Source organism: Ciconia boyciana, chromosome 9, assembly GCF_034638445.1.
Source record: "Ciconia boyciana chromosome 9, ASM3463844v1, whole genome shotgun sequence".
NCBI classification, from domain to species: domain Eukaryota; kingdom Metazoa; phylum Chordata; class Aves; order Ciconiiformes; family Ciconiidae; genus Ciconia; species Ciconia boyciana.
Genome location: NC_132942.1, coordinates 31,525,473 through 31,547,491, shown reverse-complemented (window position 1 = coordinate 31,547,491; position 22,019 = coordinate 31,525,473). Strand labels below are relative to the sequence as shown.

General features: G+C 35.2%; 1 protein-coding gene across 3 annotated transcripts in view; it reads right to left on the bottom strand.

The window, feature by feature from the left end:
• ITFG1 (integrin alpha FG-GAP repeat containing 1) overlaps positions 1-22,019 on the bottom strand; it is a 91,451-nt gene that overhangs the window by 56,225 nt on the left and 13,207 nt on the right. For all 3 annotated transcript variants that reach the window (XM_072871832.1, XM_072871833.1, XM_072871831.1), the window contains 2 exons: positions 8,481-8,542; positions 5,983-6,067 (listed from right to left, as the gene is read on the bottom strand). In XM_072871832.1, the coding sequence (XP_072727933.1) occupies positions 5,983-6,067; positions 8,481-8,542 (147 nt within the window). The remainder of the gene's footprint in view (positions 1-5,982; positions 6,068-8,480; positions 8,543-22,019) is intronic.

The window sequence follows — 22,019 nt, the reverse complement described above, 5'->3', positions numbered from 1 at the left end:
TCTATGCACCGCTGTTTCAGATGAACTGAAGTACATCTATTACTAAAACAACTTGTTCCTTATCTAAATTTACTCAGAATTCTTTATTACCATCAGCTTTTCTATCTTTCACCCAAACTGATCACCATAGGAACAGTTTTCCACATATGCAGAGCATTTCAAACACAGAAGCGTTGTCTTCCTTAACCTTAAGGTTCTTAGAGAATCCTTTCATTGACTACAGGAGCACTGGTACATTTTCACAATGCAGTGCTCAAAAGACAGTTGCTTTATAAAGGGGTTATTTACTGAAATGCACCACTAAAATTTTCCTTTGATACACAGCTACTACATCTGAGGATTCAATATTCTGAAGACAAGGAAAAAACTAAAGAAATTCAGATGCTAAAACAAAGTTGATACACAAAACTAAAAAGCTACAAAACTGAAATGCAACTGCAGGCAGAAGAGCAGTGCATTTAAGATATCATCAGCTACAGGATAATCAAAGTCTACTTTAAACAAAAATCTTTCACCAAAATGCATTTTGCAGTGCAATGAATGGCTTAAAAAAACCCCAAAGGTTAGGCTCTCTTATCCTGTTTAAACATAATTAACTGGCAATAATGAGCTATCATTTCCTATGAGAAAAATGATAATTTCTACCATACGTCACACAAGTAGTTAACATACATGAAACAGTTCAATTACTTGGTAGGGAGAAGAATAGAGAAGATTGCTAAAAAGTTCTATCCAAGTCTTTTCAGGACCTGAAATCAAATGTTTCTCATGTGTAAAATCCAGTTATCCAACTAATAATCCTAAAACAATCTCAATCCATCCTTTGTCAAAAAGTAAGCAAGTTTGCATAGTAGGAGTAAACACAGACTTCATAAGTCAGGGAAGACCACACAGATGAAGGCTCAGCAACAGCTAAGAAAACAAATGGTGAGCAAAAGATAAAGAACTGAGGTGGAGTTGGCTAAATGCTACCTTGAGAAAGTAAGAGTTGTGTTGTATTTACTTATGAGGACACTATCGACAGTATGACCTAGTTTGGTTTCAAAAAGCTATTATTTATTTTCTTTACATACAGGCCACAACAAATTTCTTTGCCTAAACTAAGCAAAATCAGTGATTGATTAATCAAACTTTTTACATTCTTAGATCAGATATCGCAAATGATGATTTATCTGATGATTTATACTAAACCAACTGAACCAATCATAGTTGAATAGCAGTTATAGCATTAAATGTTCCTATCAAAATGAATCAATGGACCGTATAAACTGCACAATATTCTATGCTAATTGCTCCTGGGTCACTACTTTAAAGACATATTTCATTAATCTTCAGTGTAGCAAGAAAACAGCAGGTTTATGTGTCCAAAATATATATTAATCTCATTAAAAGAAATTGGTCGTTTTCAGTCTCCCACTGAAATCCTTAAATTTCTTAAACAAATACAAAATTTTCCACTATTTTAAAGTGACAATTATTAAAACTCTTTATAATTGCAATTATTTATCAGAATTCTGGCCAACTTCTATGATTTCCTCTAAAGACAGTACAAGCAGATTTTATAAAAAGCCTCTGCTAGCATACAGATAACAACCACAGAGGATTAATCATTTTTGCTATAGCAACCACTGCACTGCAATTACCATAGTGACATGAGAAGAATAGAAAAAGTAATAATGAAGAGCTCTTACTTGTTTGGAGCTATGTATCAGCCAAATAAGTGCAGAATTCTCTAGTGCCCAGCTCTGCTCACCTTAATCAATTGAAATGCCATTTGTAATAAATATGTCACAAAGCATTTCTGATTTATTTTTAAAAGGGCAATACAAATTTGTCAATTGTTCACTGTCCTTTGGTCATGTTAATGTAACAATCATTGCTATGTTGTAATAGAGGGGAGTGCTACTTATTTTAGAGGTTCCAATTTAGACAAAGTCTAAGGTCTACTACATTACCATAAGCATCTTGATACATATACACCTGCTTTCGCATAATTTTCCATTAGAATATACGCACACACATATATACAGAAATGTAGTAGACCTTACAGATACATATATATAGATGTATACAAACATACATTTGTATATCTTTTTCATGGAAAAAATATATCTTTATTATTTGAGTACTTCAAGAACACTTGGTGCTGAGATTACACTAACATCTGTGACAGTTTCTCATGAGTCACCTAATTGTTATTTTTTCCAGCTCCACTTATCTAAATAATCTCTACTTGATAGCTGTTGTTCAACCTGCTTAGTTTAAGAAAGGAAACCTTACAAAAAATTAGTTGCCTTTGGAGGTTCTCAGTCAGGATCTTATTCAAAGCTCCCCCTTTTTTTTCAAATGACAAGTAAATACTTATGGGTGGAAAGAGTACTTCAAATAAAACTTTTGGAAGCAGGAAATAATGTTAGACAAAGTCATCTTTTGAAACAAAACTTGTTTTGCTAAGATGTAGGTGTGATCAATAAATGAGAATCTTGGACTGCAGAAGTGCAACAGTGTACAAATAGAAAGGTGGGTGTAAAGGAGAAGGCGGCAGCACAAGTGACATACTCCCGAGCTCATGTCTGGACCTGATACTGTTCCAGAGTCTACCATGCACAAGGTTAAGTAAATGAGAAGTGGCAGAGAGTGAAAGCACAGAGAAATATGGAATCCTTTGAGGCCCTTAGCAAATGGCAAGGCTGGCACATCAGCTATGAGGTACAGAAAATGTCAAGAAGGGGGAAGAAAACAGAGGCAGGCAATACAGAAATAAGAATGTAACAGGCTTGTGACTGGATATTGAACATATTTCTAGTCACAGCAGCTGTATCCCAATGCCAACAGTGAAGATGCCTGCAGCATGCATAGAGCAGAGCGAGCGCACTATGGTATGTTCTGCTTAGGGTATCACACAGAGTTTGGCAAAAGCTACTGAGGTAGCGCAATCTTCTAATGCATGTCATTTTACATTTTCATTGTGCTGTTTTGATTTGTTGTGCAATGAAACCTCTTTCAGGCCCCATTACAGATAGCCAAATTACTATTTCAAACTGCAAACCATCATACCTTAACTTTCTTTGACTTATGACAATCATTATTTCATCATTTTTGAAATGGAAAACTGAAAAAAGGATACGTTCAAGTCTGAGAAACCATTTCTAGTAAGGCATTTTCTTTAACTTCAGCTCACTACAAGCAGGATCTGTATGATAAATGCCTATCTTCTGAAGCATCTAAACATATGCAGACATAGCACAGTGGGTAAATGTAGTTACCCTGATACAGTGTTATTCTAGTAACGTGAGATTTTGCCTCTTTATTGTTAGACTGGCGCAGAACAAAAACCACTGGAATGAAAATGAACATAAGCAGAACTCAACCAAGATCCTCCTTTGCATTAAAAGTTTTTTCCTCCTACCAATTACTGTATAGCCACTCTTACACAGAACTATTTCACTGTAGGTAGGATTTTTTTTGATGGTGGTGGGGTATTACTCAACTTCCTTCAGACTGCATTTCTTAAAGAACATGGAATTTAGAATTATATCCCTTCACTACTCATACAAGTTCTTTTAGTACCATATTCACTTCAATATTCTCTAAAACTGTGTTCAATGAGAAAATAACTGTTTTTTGTCTTGATTATTTTAAATTAATGCTGGGAAGATGAAAAAAAATTGCACTACTTGATTTCCTACCCACTGTTACAAGAGAAGAAAGATTAAAGTCATAATAGTACTCAAACAGTAAATCTGAAATCATAGTTGTAAGTATTTCCGTAGTTGTCAGAATAAACTTTGTTCCTCTATCAAAATAGACACGTACATTTACAGCACTCTTCACTTGCTTAGGAAAATTAATGGGCAGAAAGACCATTAAACCATTTCCCATCCTGCACCCTGGACAAACTGGAGTGATCTGGAATGAAGATAAAGATGACAGTGTGTATGTAGCTGTTCAGGAAGAGGAGGCAAGACCCTCATACTGCAAGATGTGTGCTGGGTGTTCTTGGAACACCCAGATGGAAGGGCTGAGATCTTTCAGAATAACCAGTTCCAAAAAGTCAGCTTCTGAAAAGCCAGCATCTCCTCCCATAGATGATACTGATGATCCCTTGCTTCTGTCTGCTTTGCCATATATGCAGTGTCTCTACGTTTACTTGCATGCATTCCTTAAGTCCCTGCACGCATTTTCTCCCATTGTATTCATCCTTATGAGAAAGATTGCTCCACTATTGTCTCACACTAGTGCTTTGCCTATGAATTTGATGATAATTAGCAGAGCAGGGTATTAAACAACCGGTGATGGAACTCCAAAACGGCAGCCCCCCGTGGCTAAGCTAGCTGTACCAGCCATTGTCTTTCATAACCTTGGCTGTACCCAAAACCACACAGTGTACTGTACTGCTGTGAATAAACTGAATGCACAGTGATACATTTTCAAAATTTTAACTTTAACATTTGAACAGTTCTACTTTTTGCAAAGATATCCCAGGGTGTATTAAAATTCCATTAATTATGATAAATTTCTAGAATTATGATGTATCATTTGGGTTCATTAGCTACCTAACATAGAGACAAAATTATCCTACATCAAGATTGCTTTCCACATTGCCATCATTAAAAAAACCACAAAAAAAATTAGATTTCTACTTAGTACCTATTAAGACACATTATTCAGAACATCAGCTTGGAAAATGGTTACAAAAAACCCCACACATTTAAATTTAACTGCAAAACCCATAGTATTCTATTCTTTCCTTCAGATATTATACACACAAGTGTTTATATTTGTAGATAAACAGCAAAAGATTTTACAAAAACTTTTACAAAGATTTTAGAAAATGTGTTAAACATTTCACAAAAGAACCTAGAGAACTGTTCAGCTTCTACCTTATTTCATTTACTATAGATCTGTAAACCCATCCAGAGTTGCTAGACAAGGATCTAAGGATAATTAGCTATCCAGCAGAGGTGTCTTCTAGTTATATGTCAGTAAACAGCTTTGCTAGAACTCTTAGGAATACTTCTAAGCAGCAGCATACAGCAAGAGAATCAGACTCTGGGTCTAATAGAGAGTCTGGCTTTTAATTTAAAAAAATCGTCATTTTCTTTAAAACAGATTTTAAACCAATATGATGCGACAAGGCTACTGTTTGACAACATTTAAAGAGAGGCTCAGTCTGACAATTAACAAGCGTGTTGTATAAATACAGTAAATTAGTTCTTTAATAAGTTATTTACATTCAATAGTGCCAGCAGAATCAGGCCTGGAGCAGTTTCCCTTGGGTTGCAAAATTCTTATTTTAGTGCACAGAAAAAAAAGTATCTTTTGGACTACAAAACCAACATTTCCTGTTCTCCGTAATATGACACACACATTGATAAGCCACAATTGACTGAAAAAGTACATTCCAATAGAGAAATATAGGCTTTCACTAACCCTTGCAAAAACAGATTTACATATAAATTAAGTTTTTCTTCTGTCCAAAAGCCTTCCAGAATTTTCAATTACAACCATTAAGATTTTACCATGTTTCATCAATCTTTATTCAAATAATTTTAATTCATTTACATTTTGGCTTTATTAGTTTGTAAAAGTGAAGAATTTATTAACGTTTACTCAAATAATATCTTCGGAACAAGATTAGGGAAAAAAACAAAACCATGACAAACAAAATACATGTCTGATAAAAATAAGTTAGGCATTGCACCATGGCTCAAAACAACAGTCCTTAAGTGTCGAACTCAAAAGTAGATACATGTGATGCAGAATGTACTGGGATAGCCAAAGTTGAATTTAGTTGATTAATAATTATTCCCAGATATTTCAAGATTTACAGTCAAATAGATCTAACACCTTAAATAAAAAAGTAAACAAACAAAACAAACTTTGAGCTAAACAGCTTTATTTGTTCTTTGATTTAGAGTAGCTAACCAAAATATGAAAAAGAAACGCACACTCAGGATAGTTTAGAAGAATAAAACTCACCAAAATCTGCAAACACGGACTGTCCAACAACTTTCACACCACTAGGTGTTTCCTTACTTTTTCCAGCTTTAGAGAAGTTCCCATCCTATCAAACAGAACAAAGATGATAGAAAAACTGAATTGCAGACTAAGTGATAAAATTTGACTTTTGAACCAAAGAAAATACACATCAATTAAAAAGCACTATAATAATAATAAAGATACATCTCAGCTCTCAATAAGAGACATCTCAGCTATGGAAAAATATGCACTCTCTGAAAACTGGGACTGAGTTTTTGCATTTCTAATCCTTCAAGGAATCTTATGGAAATCCAGTAATAGTAATATTCAGATACAATTGTCCATATATTTTGCTGTGTTATGAGGAAGAGATTGGGTTATTTCAATAATTAGTGATTATGAACACTAACGTGCATTTATGCATATTGACATGTGATTTTATAGATATATGTAATATATAAAAACACACCTGCACACCTGTTAAAAATAGCTTCTGATTTTCCTTCTAATTAGGAAATAACTTGATTTTACATTAGGTCTGGTTTAGGTCTTGTCTTAATCGTCTATTATTAAAACCCAGGCTTGCAGAAAACAATATTCCAGTATTTCATCAGAAAGACAAAAGAAGAGTGCTCAATCCTTGTTTATCATAGAACTGGATCACAACTGGAACAAACACATTTAAAACATTACGTTTTCGTAGCCAAGTAAGATAACCTAAGGCCCACTTTTCTAGTCGTTGCAACGAGCTCATATAAAGTGCTATGCACACAAGTATTCGTAAAGCCATTGAGACAAATGATACCATTTTGTGGATTATGTATAGTTAACCATATTGCTTACTCATGTCATATTCAGTTTGTAGACTTCTATGCTGTTGAAGATGCAACTCTGGAGACAGGGTACATGGATGTTTGACTATATATTACCTTGACATATAAATTATAGTGACTCAGATGAGAAAAAAACCCCAACTTTATGCAAATCATGTCCATGCAGAAGACTAGGCCCTGTGCTCAGTTGGCCAGAAAAACATACATCATATAGGCAAATATTTTAAAAGCATTTTATGGTGCATCAGTGAAGGGAATTACTTTGCCTAGGTTTGTAGAGCAATTTAACAGCTTTTAATGGATCAATTAAGGTATTTTAAGATTGATATATATGTACATATATTTTCTATGTATGACATATTTTACTGGGTTGATTGGTTCCTAAGAATACAATTCTTTCTTTCCAAAGATAAGCACATCTATGCATACAAAATATATAATGTGGGATAATATTTAGAATACATGAGTTTGGAAAATCCCAAATTAGTACGAAAATTAAAAAAAACAAAACAAAAAACCCAGCACCTACAGGAGACAGGTCAAATGCCTTGTGTAGTCACTAACACTCAATCCCTCAAGAATTAAATTCCTCAAAGTCAAAAACTGTTCATTTTTAAGTCTATATAAAAGCTAGAAATATAGAATTAATGACCCACTGCTTTAAAAAAGGGTGTCTAGTACAGCTTTCATTACTTTTGCCTAAAAGTTAGTATTTAGAGAATATCTGGCAGCTATTAATTTTTCACTTTTCCAGTTAAGCAGCTGGTTGAAGATTGCCACATTGTCACAGCAAAGACGACATTCTCCATTCTACAGTGACTCACTGTGATATGATGGATAAATTTTCAGGTAAATAAAGCCTCAAAAACTCATTCCGTAGCTAATAAGAAACACATCAAGCACTTTCTGTTATAAACAAAAAAGTAAACTTTTAACATACACATGCTAAGATTCTTAACTATAGTCCTTTTGAATAACAGATTTAGGATAAAGGATACACTTAGTTTCAAATCAACTAATGTCATTAATTGTTACTTACAATGAGGTACTTCACTGACCCTAGCCAGGTTAGGCCATACAAAAGCAGAATCACAATAAATAAATAAATAAACCCCCGTTGACCTATTTCTCCCCAACCTTGAATTGCATTTGTGATATTTGGTTAACACAGGACTCGGGATTTTCTCAACTGTAACTTGCATATCTATTGTAACAGTCAGAAGTGAGATTTTGAACCTCTGTCCCCCAAAACCTTACCCGGGACCTGAAGTCATAGTTCTAAGAAAGCTTACTTAAATAAATCAAATCTTTGAGATAGCAAGAATAAAAAATCTGATCAGCCTTTTCTCCATAAATCACCATGCTAAGTGTCAGCAACCTCCTAGAACAGCTGATGACACACCAGGAGTCCTGCTAAGGTGTATGAAGGCACTCTGATTGATTTACTTAGTAGTCATGTTAAAAAATCTGCAGAGGAACTTATGCTGAGTAAAAGATCTCCAGGGATATTCTGCAGTCTAAATACAATAGTGCAGTTAGTGCCTCAACATTGGTTCCACTCATTCCTGAAACAAGTAATATCAGATGGCCTCTTTTCTTTCTTTTTTTTTTTTTTTTTAAACTTCTCTGTTTTAACAGAATGGTTATTTGGGTTTTGTCTCTTACCTTATTTACCCATGTCTCAAACTGAATGTTTTGTGAATTTGGTGATGTAGTAAGGAACAAATCTGCAAGGAAAAACATAAGAGAAAAAATATTTAACATTAGACTACAATTATACGTTCTGCACTCAACTTCTGCATTTGTATAGTTTATACACAAATTAAGTTAACCTCACATGAGCTAGTAATAAGTGCTGGATGTTCCATATGCACACTGAAGAATGTGTCTAAATAGTAAAGACAGACACAGACCTCAAAGCTAGAAAAAAGTATACATAGTTATAGTTTTAGTAAGTCAAAATTAAAAATAAAAACCTGCCAACCATCCTTTTATTTTGGATATGTTGAATTAAGCAACAGATATACTGTTGACAGGAGGAGAAAAGGAGATGGAAAAATATTTCAGGCTTCCTTTACAGTAAAATTCTCTTAAACATCAAGCTAGTACAAAAGAGCGCTTCAGAGGATTTATCTGACAATGCCTACTTACAGAAGAGTTTATTCATTGCAATTAAGGAAAGCACCCAAATTAGGAAAATGGGAAGAAAAAGCTTTATAAAGGAGGTTAAAAAGGGGGGGGGGGGGGTGTAAAGGGAAAAAAAATTATGAAGTCCCATGTTAAGAACTCCAGATTAAGAAAACTACTCTTTTAGATTTAAGCACTTGTTTCCTTTCTTATTGTCCTCCTTCCCTCTCACAATTTAAAATAGCACTATTTGAGTTAGATCACAATGGTTACTTTGTAGGCAGAAAAAAAAAAAGATAATATTAATGCTTTACCCTGAAGTGGTTTACTGAATAAGCAGGTGGACTGCTGTACAGGGAATTTCAAATGGCACAATAAGCGGTATTGTCTTCAGGGGGGGAAGGGAGATACGAATGACACACCCCCAAAACCAAAACACCCCAAACCACAACACAAACAACCATACCTGCCCCCAAACAAAAAACCTCACATACACACAAAAAACCGACACAGATTTTGCTTACAGATTTCTCCCCCCCCCCCGACTTGAAAGTTGTACCACTTAATTTTATTCCCCTGAATACCTGAAATAGCAATTTCCTTCAAAGCATACACAGGAAAAAGCACAATAATGTGCTTCATTGGAATTAATTATACTGATACTTAAGTATTTCTTGAACACAAGAGACAGAAGTAATGAAAACAATCTAAAGATATCATAGATGTAACTTAGAAAACATACATAAACTTTCAAATTCTAACTGCACATGTAGAAGGAAGTTTGTGCAATACTGTTGATCGCTATCAGATATAAACCAGAAAATTATTTAAAAAATCTAATACATTCACAAGGAAAAAAAGAGAAACATGGAACAACAGAAGCCTTAACTCACTTTCCTACAGGCCAAAAAGCCACTAAATCTTTGAAAAGAGTTTTTGAGGTTCAAATAAGTATTTCAGGTAGAGTTGTAGTATATCCATGCTGTAATTTGTACTGCAATTCACAACTAGTTATTGGCTATGTCACATACTGATCAGGCTCTTTAAGTGTTATATTTAAATACACAGCAAATGACCAGCATTTGATTAGCAAATGTAAGAGGTTGCCTAACCTTCAGCAGACGTTTTGTTGGCACTGTAACTGTTTTCCCACCACATCCCTGATTCAGTTTCACACGCTGCAGAGCTGACCTCTCACTTTTAATTGCTAAGTCAGTCCTCTCTCTGCCCAGTCCTCTGTGTAAGGAGAGATCTTGGGGAGCATTAACTCAGCATTCCCACTGGTAATGCTATGTTTATACATGTTTTGTGACTCTATCCCAGAATTAGACAAAATGGCATAGCTGCCAACACCAGACATAATTCACCCAGTATTATTATGCTAGAAATTCAGCTCTGAATAGTTGGTTATTACTAGGTTAAATAAATGCATCAAGTTTTTTTGCAACAGTTATGCTTCTAGGGTGGAAAAAACAAATACAAAAGGCAGATATGAGTTATGCTGCGGGTATTACAAAGTCCTTAGCTCTAAATCATTTATTTAAGGTAAAAACAAAGTTCATTAAAAATAAAACCAGCAAAAATAAACCAGCACTATTTCTTGACTAATTTAACATGCAATGGAATTTCATTTAACAATTACTCTTAATTTTAAAACCTATACTAATGCAGCATACTCTGACAACTTCTCAGTGAAAAAAAAAGAAACAAAATCTTTTCTTCAATGGGGAAAATGCAGTACCACCTATAGTATCCTTACAACAGAGCTTTTTGAATAAAGAGAAATCAATGTCCTTAACATTTTAATGGGAAGTCATATAAGCACTCCTACAAATTGAACTATCTGTAAGTAACAATATATCTTGTTTTCATTTGAGTTTTACAGAGTAAATGTATCAGTTATGGCCATTATGCTCTCTGAGGAGCTGTGTTTGACTCAAAAGACATTCCATATTGTGCATCCCAGACAGAGTCACAACAGGCCACAGGAAGTCAGGCACTCAACATGACTGTGCAACAAGGATAGCAAAGTAAACTGCAAAGTATACTAACCCTAATTTTAAGACATAGCCATTATGAACTCACTCAAGTATTAGTGAATTACTTGTAACAGAGTATGTATGGTTACTGTATATTAAACATATACACCTATTTTGTAAAAGGATGTAACAGAGATTTGCAATGGATTTTTCTTATGCATTAAAAAAAAATATCTATTTTTTCCCATTCTGAGTCTGAAGCATATTATATTAGTTGTTTTTCCCTCCTCATTTAATCTGATTTCCTAATAAGTGTAGAGAAATATTCAGAAATATGACTGCACAGGGAATTGAAATAATATAGGAAAGCAAGGAACAACAGGCATATAAAATCCCAGATGTTAGGACCAGAATCAAAAGTAGCTTTAAAATAAACATTAAACTCCATAGGAAAAAAAAAAGGGATGAGAACACCAGGGTGGCTGGGATGTCATACAACTTAATGAAATCAAAGAATACATTTAGCTACCTGCAGTGTAGGAGGAATAAATCAGGACACTAAATGCAAGTCAAACTACAAAGAGCTAATAGCAAGATGGTAATTTAAAATATCTAAAATGCTTACTATGTTAAAAATGTGGGGGTGCTTACAGATTTAAGGTCTTTCTTCAGCCACTGTACAAGCCAGGTATTTTAATGTGAACATTTGCTCCACATTTTGAGAGTAGGAAAACAGAGCTATGTTTTCAGAGGAGGCATACATTTCTTTGGTTTGCAAGAGATCAGTGCTGAATATAGCCCTCTACAGTAGCTTAAAGATTATTAAATTCAGCAATATGCCTGTTTTGCACTGAACTCCCTCCCACCCCCAAAACAGCTTCTCTTGAAAGTTCGTAAATTACTTTTACCCTTTGCTCCTCTTCATGTACTCCTCTGTCTCTCCTTTTTCCTAACTTGAGGCATATAACATTGTATACAACGAATGGAACCAACACACCAAAGCAGCTCCAAGGCTGCTGTAATACTACACTACACTGGTAAAATGCAAAGGCAGGCAAAGATAGCAGATAATCTCCCAGAAATAGTATACAGGAGCTAGTGCCACGCTGCTCCTAAGCTAAAGCCACAAGCTGTGATTTCCCATAGGACAACTTAATACAGGTACAGCAACACCACCTCTAGTTCTAGAGCCCGCTGAACCCATTCAGCTGGTATGTTATTGCCAATTGTCCTCCTTTTTATCCCTAAGCCTTCTTAAAAGCTATGTCTCAGATGCTCATGCATGTTTTCATGATTAAACCCCCTTGCACTGAAATCAAATTGGATGCTTAATATTTACAAGTAATTTTCCATTTTGATCAAGAATGTCAAAGATTTCAAAGCAAGCGAAACAAAAACATTTCTTTGCAGCAGCAGTGTAAAAATTAATTTAGACACTCTAAATAACTGTTCACAAATTTGTATAGTTCAGAATTACTTATGTGTTCTCCGAGTTTGTAGGAAAGAAACCTGTAAGAAAAACCAAACCCTGCCTGTTAGCGTTTTAGAACAGGTGATTTCCAAAGGTTACTTCCAACCTAACTTATTCTATGATTCTATCTGACTTTATTATGTAAGTTTTTGTCCTTAAGAGCCAAAAGCATGTGAGAGAGGAAACAATTAAGAATCTGTGCAATTTATAAATATCTTTTTCTGTACAACCATAGCAAAAACTCCTTGCAAGCATCTCCTTCCCAAAGGAACGGTGTCCATGGCAGACATATCTCACCACTATTGCTATAGCTTTCCATGTCTATTATTACAAAATTCTTGAATATATAAGGGCTGCAGGAAAAGAGATGGAGCCAACAAACGCATTAAGGTCTGTATGTTCAGTACTTGGATTACACAACAATGAAGACATACACAGTTCATTTCTACTCTTTTTGTATTTTAATACACTAATCATCTTGAAAACTGCAACATTTTTGTTTCACTTCTGGCTATATCAAAACCCCTCTTTCCTACAAGGAATGCCTATTGTATTACATATGCTCAGGAAAAGTCACTTGTCTAAAGATATACTGCCACATTGCCTTTGGAAGGCAGTTCTGGTTGCAATTTCAGCTGTAGAAAACCAAATCATTTGCACACTGATCTCTAAGTTTAAAAAGCACAGATAAAGTATTGAGGGCCGTATCATAATGCTCTGTTCAAATGCTGAGGAACTAACAACAGCACAATGTGAAATATTTACAACCTGAGATTATACAATCAAATAATCAGGAGCTCAACAGTCTTAATTATTTACAGAATACAGAGGTGATACTCTGCATACTTTTACGAGACAATAGATACATAAAGGGATACTAAAAACAATAGGCAAGGATGTACCTCTAATGACCCTATGCCAGTTGTAGATTCTGGAGATATACAATGGAAATAGGCAATGGGAGGAGGAAAAAAAAAAAAATCAGTCTGGCCACTTTCCTACTGCCACTGCCAGAGAAAGAATATTGGGTTAGCTAGATGGACCAGTAGACTAAGCCTGAAGGGCATTTCTTACGTTTTTAATTTGTGACATGATGTAGTAAAGATAAGTAAAATCCTTGATAGTTGGGATGGGGGAAGATCTTCATGTCAGATTCAGGCAGATTTCCTGAAATGTAACACCTACAGCCTTAAGTGAGTGGCTAGAAATAAAAAAAAGCAATACTGTCTGAGCAGAAATGTTTCTCTTAAATGCAAAGTGTCTTCACATTTAAATATGTTTTCCTATTTTTGATTTAACAGGCAGCGATTAACATAAAAACAACATAAGCAATAGGAAAATTCATAAACAAAGTTCAACAGCCTGGGAATAAGAGAAAGAATCAAGGAGGTTACCCAGCATTTTAGAACCACAAGACTGAAAAACAACCTAAATATATACCAAACACCTAATACAGAAGATATCTGACACCTGCTGCGACACAAAAGCACACTGTATTAGCATTTTACAACTTTACTTCCCCTAAAAAGTGAGTTGGTGAGCAAATTTGGCTATTCTTTAATTTGAGTTAATTGACTTAGTAAAAAATGCTGCTATCCAGGCTCTACTACATCTTATCAACAGTAAATAGATATATTGAAAAGCACTGGCTTCAGCATTCATTCTTACAAAAAAAGGAAACAGATTATTAAAATTTATGTTTCAACTTGAAAAAGGGAAGACGTTCAAGTACTGTATTGCAAGCTCCAGTAACCTAAAGCTCATTACAGAGGAACCACAGTAGTTCCATCCATCTTTACTTGATGGGATCAGCTAATTTTGACATTGCATCAACATATGGCCCAGTGAAGACTGAAAAATCTCCCCAGAAAGCTATATAAAACTTGTAGAGCTAGACTGCATTGAGTTTAGTGCCTTTAGATCTACCTTGTACCAATGCTGAAGTCATCCCAGATACAGCTGCAAACACTGAAATAGTAATAATTTGAACACAGCGCACCTGTATATTGAGCTAGATCCATTTCTGATAATTTTTTATGTAATGTATCTAATGGAGCATTACATAACTACCAATGTTTATGGTAGCCCATCTTGGGCACCAAAAGCATGGCATTCTTGCCCTGGGGGCTCAGAAACCAGACACTTACAATAAAGATGCCCAATAGATAATCACCTACTGAGAGCCCAACATGTAATTGCAACAGGTTATCGGTCATGACAAAGGAATTCCGTAGAAAAGATGGATTAAAATGCAGGACAGCATTCAAACACCTTGAACATGAAAGCATTTCTACTTGTTTTGCAACCCCTAGCTTCTTACACCATATATCTTAAAATTTTTGCTGCAGATGCAAAAATAATCACATAGGCAGGTTCCAACCAAACAGCTCTACACCTAACAGCAGGTCCATCTCCAATCCTTATCTCACAGTATTCTTCACACAGACAATCCTAAACTCCTCTCAACCCAGCCTTATGCAACCATGCTTCTCCTATTCCACACACCATTAGGTTGGTCCTCGCTAATAACTTCAAGTCCACCTGTTAACATCCTCTTCTTGCAGAAACTCATCCAGTGTTTGCTCCTCATCATCTCCATCTAAACTCCCTACCTTCAGCCTAGATTTCTTCCCCACCTACCAGCTTCTATTCCCACTTCCTGGGCATCATCTCTGCCTTTTGCTCCCTGCTCTCGGTTAAACATCCAAACACTGGCAATAGTCCAGAGCCACAATGGAAGGGAAGGCTTCAATAATCCCTGTCTATGGTATATTCACTACTGCTGGCTGTTTTAAGAAGGCAGTAATAGCAATTAAGGAAAACAACAACAAAAAAACGCCAGTTGATATTTCTACAACCTGTTTCAAACTGGCTAAATTTGGATGAACCTTTTAATTAAAGCAGCAAAAGCAAGGAGACCTTGCTATCTTTCGGGAAGGGTGTTTCAAAAGCAAGTGCTAGGTCACTAAGAAAAAAAGTCACCAAATACCAAACCAGCTCCACCGCAATGTCGGCCTGTGAAAGTGGCTAAGCAAGTGTAACTGAAGGTTAGAAAAAGTTCACTGTGGAGGTAGGTAAAGAGCTTAGAAGACTTCAGCCCAACTGGAAAACTGCAGACAATCTTATTAAATAAAGCAGATAGTATTACAAACCCTACTTCCAAACACTGCTTCTTCTTAGTACTACCAGGAAATCGTAATAAAACCTAGCTATACAGGATCTGCTCCAAGTTCACTTCTGATTATCCTTGTTATTTTCCTTCACTTTTGAGTGTTATAAAAACCAGTACTATTTATAGATGGAGCGTTCATTTCACTAATGACTGATTTGACCTTTCTGTTTAATGTCAGAGGGCTTTATTTCAGAATTAACCCCCAGCACCTACAGTTGTCTTTAGAAGCCACCAGGGCATGAGCAATATTCTTAAGTTACAGCTTGATTTCACATTTACTTCACAAGTTTAAGTTAATAAAGGGAAAAAAAAGCCCCTATTTTTAAACACTCTCAAAATGCACAAGGTATTACCCAATTAGAACAGACATGTACAGTCCAAACATGCCTGAAAAATTTTTCACTTATGTGGAAGAACAGGTGTGTGTGCATATTTTTTAACTAGAAGTTACTTGGGGATATTAACATGCCTGCTTCTATGTATTGGTATATGTAAACAATGTGCTGAACTAAAAATCTCTACTTTGCAGTGTGTTGACAGAATGGTTAAGGTAACAACGGTATTAAAATCATTAAATGCCATAAAGCCTAAGGACAAGTAAAAGATAACTTTCCTCTACTTACATTACAAATTTTCCTCTATTTACATTACCGACTGACCCACCAGTAGGAAAAGAGAGTATTTAAAAATAAGATTTAAAATGTTATTTACAATTTTTTTTAGTTGTACTTATACAACTTCAGTTGTACAATACTTTTAATATGCACAAACCTCATTTCATCCAAAAAAGTTAGATATAGTCAGTTTTATTTTTTTACTACATGGAAATGGAAAACCAAACCTGACAAGTTTTGTGCTTCTGTTCTTAAGTTTTTCATACAGGTAGAGAAAGCCTCTATCATTTGGTATTCAGATTTGTTTGTCAAGTTGGCACTAGTACTGTACTAGAGAAAATGGAACACACCTACTGCCTAGCTATGGCAATTTAGCTTTTACAATATAGATACGAGTGCAAGTACCAACGCTAATGAGTTTGCAATTAACTTGTCATGAATTTTTGGTGCTAGTTACATGAAACAGTAAGTTAAGGAACCACACCTTCCAGTAACTTCCTCCTCTGAAAAATTTAAGCAAAACAAAACGATTTCATGTGTTCCAAACAAGCTCATTTGTGTTTGCAAATTTTTAAGAAATGTGCTTCTAATAAAAGAGGTTGTGAATTTGTTCTGCTTTTCAAATGGGTCTTTCAAAATTTAATAAGTGTCTACTGGAACTATTTAGTAAAGCAGATGATAAACAATTATAAACAACATAATTAAGCACTAAAATCCCTTTCATTATTAAAAATTGCTATAGAAAAAATCCGTATGTATTAATTTAAAAGCATCACTTAAATGGAAAACTTTTAAATTAGATTTATGCTGAATAGTTATGCTTCTGAATATGCAGAGCAGGTGGGACGATTCCTCTGGATTTTAGCACTTCAAACATGAGTTTTCAGACAGAAAATTCTGTTTATTTTCAGAATAAAGGCAACAATATTGTTTCAAGTAATAGAAGATGATGACTCAGTGTTAAGAGTGCTTTCGGAACCCATTTTCACATTCATGCTTTCTCAACAAAATGCTGTTTGGGGCAGAACCAATTTACTTCTCACCTATATTAAGTTATTGATTCCCATAAAAATATCATATTAGTAACTCCCAGTGTACATAATTATATCAGCATATAATTGAAAATTTCAAAAGTAATAGCTTTTGAGACACTTCATAATGGCAATTTTAAAATTAAAACTGCTAAGCAGATAGCACAGGTCATGAGTTCTTTTAGAAAGATTAGGAAAAACTTAAGTTAAAATAGCTATTTCTTTTATCTACAGATCTCTACGCATTCTTTAATTCTCTTCATGAGGTAAGCTATGAGTAAGAAAAGTGGCATCAGCAAAAGTAGACCAATGTCAGCAGCAGGAGGAGATGCAGCTAATTTGAGCAACTCTGGTTTCATCTTATGAGCAGGAACTTCCTGTGGCAGTGAACGCTGTGCAGCAACAAGTGGAGGAATAGAGGTAACAGGAGATCATGTCACACAGAGCATTTTTAATTAGAGACAACAAATCTGTAAATAATAAACATGAAAGTAATAAAACACAAACAAAACTTTACAGACCTAGATTGAGGTCCTCCAAAATATATCTTGTGTGTCTTATATGATACGTTTTTTGCCTCCATTATTTGCTGTAAACTCTCAGGTAAGCTCTGTTATCAGAGCTTAAAACAGTTAAGAAATTTTAAAATGTACCTGTTCAAGGACCGACACAGTGACATGGCATTACTGAATATTTGTTTTGGGAAAACACAGAAGGGAGGGGGCAAAACCAGAGAGAACAATTGGACTTCAAACACATACACCACGCTCCCCAGTTTTAAAATGCCACTCAAGAAAAGTTTTAAAAGGCCAGCTAATTTGTTTGCAAACATAATGAGCCTTGTTATTTTAATAGAGAATAAATGCAGATCTATTGCATAAAATAAGCTTTGATGATAATATTACATGCAGAGAAGCTACCAGCTTCCATCAAGAGGAAACTCACCAAAAATATAATCAGACAGTCTTATGACATCAAGCATTACAGTGTCTTCAGAATCCAGGTTTAAATGATTACAGCAGAAAAATCACCTATGATTTGAATGATTCGTTTTCAAGAAGAAAACTATCTACATTTATGCGTTTAAACCAAGAAGTGGGAATCAAAAAGAAAACACATTGTAAATGTTCTGGTACATTAGGTTTCTAGATTCCCAAAGCAAAACAACATGAGAAAATTAACCATCAGAAATCAGTAAAGAGACTAGCAATTAGCTTATAGCAAGCTGTTTCTGACTTAATGATTTCTCCACTTCAGTTTTCCCGAAATCAAATTTATAATTTTTCCTTCATTTTATATAAACAGTTCCAGAAATATCTGCAGTTATACACACCATGTGCTAGTGTTCAACACAAGACAGGTTGTAAAAGTAGTATTTCCAAACTTTGGAATCATGTAACCAAACAAGGCACAGCATATTTAATACATTAGCTATTTTTCATAGTATTCAAGGATACATTGACAGATGTACAGTATGAAATTACAGTATGATTCAGAGTCCAAGGCAGTTTGTCTCATACATTTGAACATTTTAAAAATAATTGCAAGGTCGTGGCCTGATTTCTTGGTAGGAGACTTGTAACTTTGACTACATACAAATTTACTGTTTATTAATAATCCTTTTGCTCCAAGTAATTAAGTACTACAATTTTGGCTTAGAAAGACAGCATTAGCCCTAAATAAACATCTGACATTTTAGGATGTTTTAAATAGAAACAATGAAGTTAACTAATTAGAAAAAAATTACATGTAGTACAACAATTGCTATCCTAAAAGTTTCAACTTTAGATAAAGCACTCCCGATACACCTATGAGAGCTTATGTTAAGACAGTCTAATCAGTGTTCACCTAGTGACCCATGCTAAATTTAAACTTCAACTTGGTCCAGAGTATTTATCTGAAAATACTGACTATGATGCAAATCAACAATAGCATAAACAAAATACGTTCGTCTATTGTCTAGCTTTAAATAGATGATCTGTATTGGTACTCATCTCTACTTCATTTCTGGGTGGTGTCTATCAAGTCCTTTTACTTATCTTGGTCTCAGTTTCCAGCTATAACACTTTTTCTCCGTGGTTTGGTTCATGTATTTCATTGTAAAAATCTTCAGTATAATCACCATATTGCGAATAATGTTTACTCAATTAAACAGTATTCTCCCCATCTCTTGACTAACACATCAGAAATGCATTTCTGAGAAAGACTGAGTTCCTTTTTACTTTGAATTGAGAGGACTAACACAAAGAGAAGTTACTTTTTACCTCCTTCACTGTAAGTCAAAAGAGTTAAATCCTGTACAAATACTTGTTTTCTTAAGTCATGTGATGTAAATTTTTCAGTTTGAGGATATGACGTTTCGAAGACAGGCCTCTTACTGGAGGAGCCTGCTTTGGCAATGTTCACTTGGACTGTCATGCTCTATAAAATACACCTGATGTTAATCTGTTCAGACAAGCCTATTATTAACAACTTCAAGATTATTTTCTTAAGCTAGCTGTTAAAAAAACTAATGACAAATGTGAGTATGTATTACTAGACACTCAGTAGCCCTATTCTAACAAGGGTCACCACATTTTCTCCTCATCTTTCAGTCTCTCTCAGTGCATGTATGAACAGTGACATTGATGGTAGGTAAATTGACTAGACCATTTCCAGACATCCCTTCCAATCTCAGCCATTCTGTGAACTAGATACTCCTCCCTGGAGCAACACACACTTAATACACATGCAGAAGACATTTGCAAATTTTGTATTTATCTTTATCCGTAAAGAACATGTAGACCCTTTGGTAAAAGTTCTATACTGCAGATTTTTGCATGAATTTTATATAATTCCTGGCCTAACTCAAAATTACTCACTGAATTAAAAATTATAAGAAGCTGAGACTTCTACATGAGGATGCTTTACTTAAAAACAGCAGCAGCATTACTATCTGAAACAGCCTAGTTTATATCTCACCAAGAAAGATTAGTATTATCTTTGTTCTGGTTAGTGGATTTTTGGATTATAAAATCCTTACACAGTTAGCCTTTCATGAAGCACCGTTAGGGATTAAAAACATCTTTACAAACATGTTCTCATATAATGTAATCATAACAATTCAACTTCATTTTACTCAGAGCAGAAGCGCGCCAATTACAAGCTCTGTTTTAAGGGTTTAATATCAGCAGGTTGAAAATGGGTTAGGCAATAAACTAGCAAAAAGATTCTCAGCCCAGAGAGGATTTTTTTTTTATGTCAAGCACACTTTAAATCTCCTAAGCTGTTTATAATGATAGAGTTGCCAAAATTAGCCCAGCTAAAAATCATGGAATTGCCTGCATCTGTTACAGAATACAAAGAACCCCAAAACATTGCAGAATTAGAAAAAGGTCTTAAAAAACCCCCCAAAACCAACAAGTAAAGATGGCATATTCTGGAGGTTTGTTTTTCTTATTTGTAAACAAAAATCAGTGCATCCATTTTAGGTACAACTATATCTTCATATTCATGAATAGTAGCATTGCCTGTGAGTAAATACTCCGAATTTTTCATTCAAAAAGTACCACAGCAGCATCAAATGTCATTATTATTAAGTCTTGCAGACAACAGGATTTCAGCATGCAGACTACTCCCCTGCATCCTCATCAATGCCTCCCTCCTAATTAATATGATTCTAATGTGTACCAGGACCTATTCTTAATGACGTTTTGTTCCAACTCAAGAATGGTAGTGCAGGTGAATATCGAGTCACAAGAATCCTCTCCTCTTCACTAGCTCTACCTGAACCAACCAAGTAGTAATAGACTCCACTGACTCCATTGAGAAAGAACACGATATGAATCGCACTCCTCTCTTTGCTGGTGTAGTAAGGCTGCGGCTCCCCCAGCAATGCTAACAAGGAACAGAACTAAACAAACAGGAGAAGCATTTAGCTGTCTTCTGCAAAGTCTATCCAGACTGCACAGAGCGAGACACACAACTAGTTGTGGGCATACTGCAGTAAAAGCATCACCTTATTTTGGCCCTGTTTGGCAGAGTGCATTTAGAATCGTGGTACTATCAGTACTGTATAGACAGTTACATACAGGTTGGGTTTTCGTTTTGCCTTTTTTTAAAAATTTCTATCAGCTGACTACTTTTATGACTACTTCTGTGAGTCACTTGCCCAACTCTGTACAGATTAACACAAATTAAAGGAGACATGGTGAGAACGCTAAACAGGTATTTTTTGGAAGAGGCACAGTGACACTCAAGGTGCAATTTCATGCTTGCTTAAAGGCAGGCTACAACTGCTGCTACTAAAAGCGGAGTCAACCTTCTCTCTGTGCTTACATTGGCTCTGGCAATCCTGAAGCTGCATGGAGAGTTGGATCAGCTTAGTAACTCAAGTGAAAATGAATTGTGTTCCCTGCCAGCCCCAGTTCCTGAGCAGTTACTATAGCTGATGTGGGGGAACCGCCTCACATAAATGTGCACACAGGACCAGACGATTGGTGCTTTTCATTTTGGCAGCAGGCAGTCTTGGAATAACATGTCAGTTATGAAATATCAGATATCACTGATAAGGTATTATTTTTCAGCAACATATGCCTTGTTCACAGTTGGTCCATTTTTCATAGGGACAGCAAAAAAAAAATTACCATTCCCATCTTAGAAGCAAAAAATTATTTTAAAGAAAATAATTCTATGTTAATATTTTCTCCAGTTTCTTCTTAGAATGAATTATTTTCCTTGAAATTTTCCTCAGGTTCCTGTAACATAACACATATTTCAGCCTGAGGTGTTATATCCTTGCTGTTACAAGCAAATAAAAGTCAGAATCTTT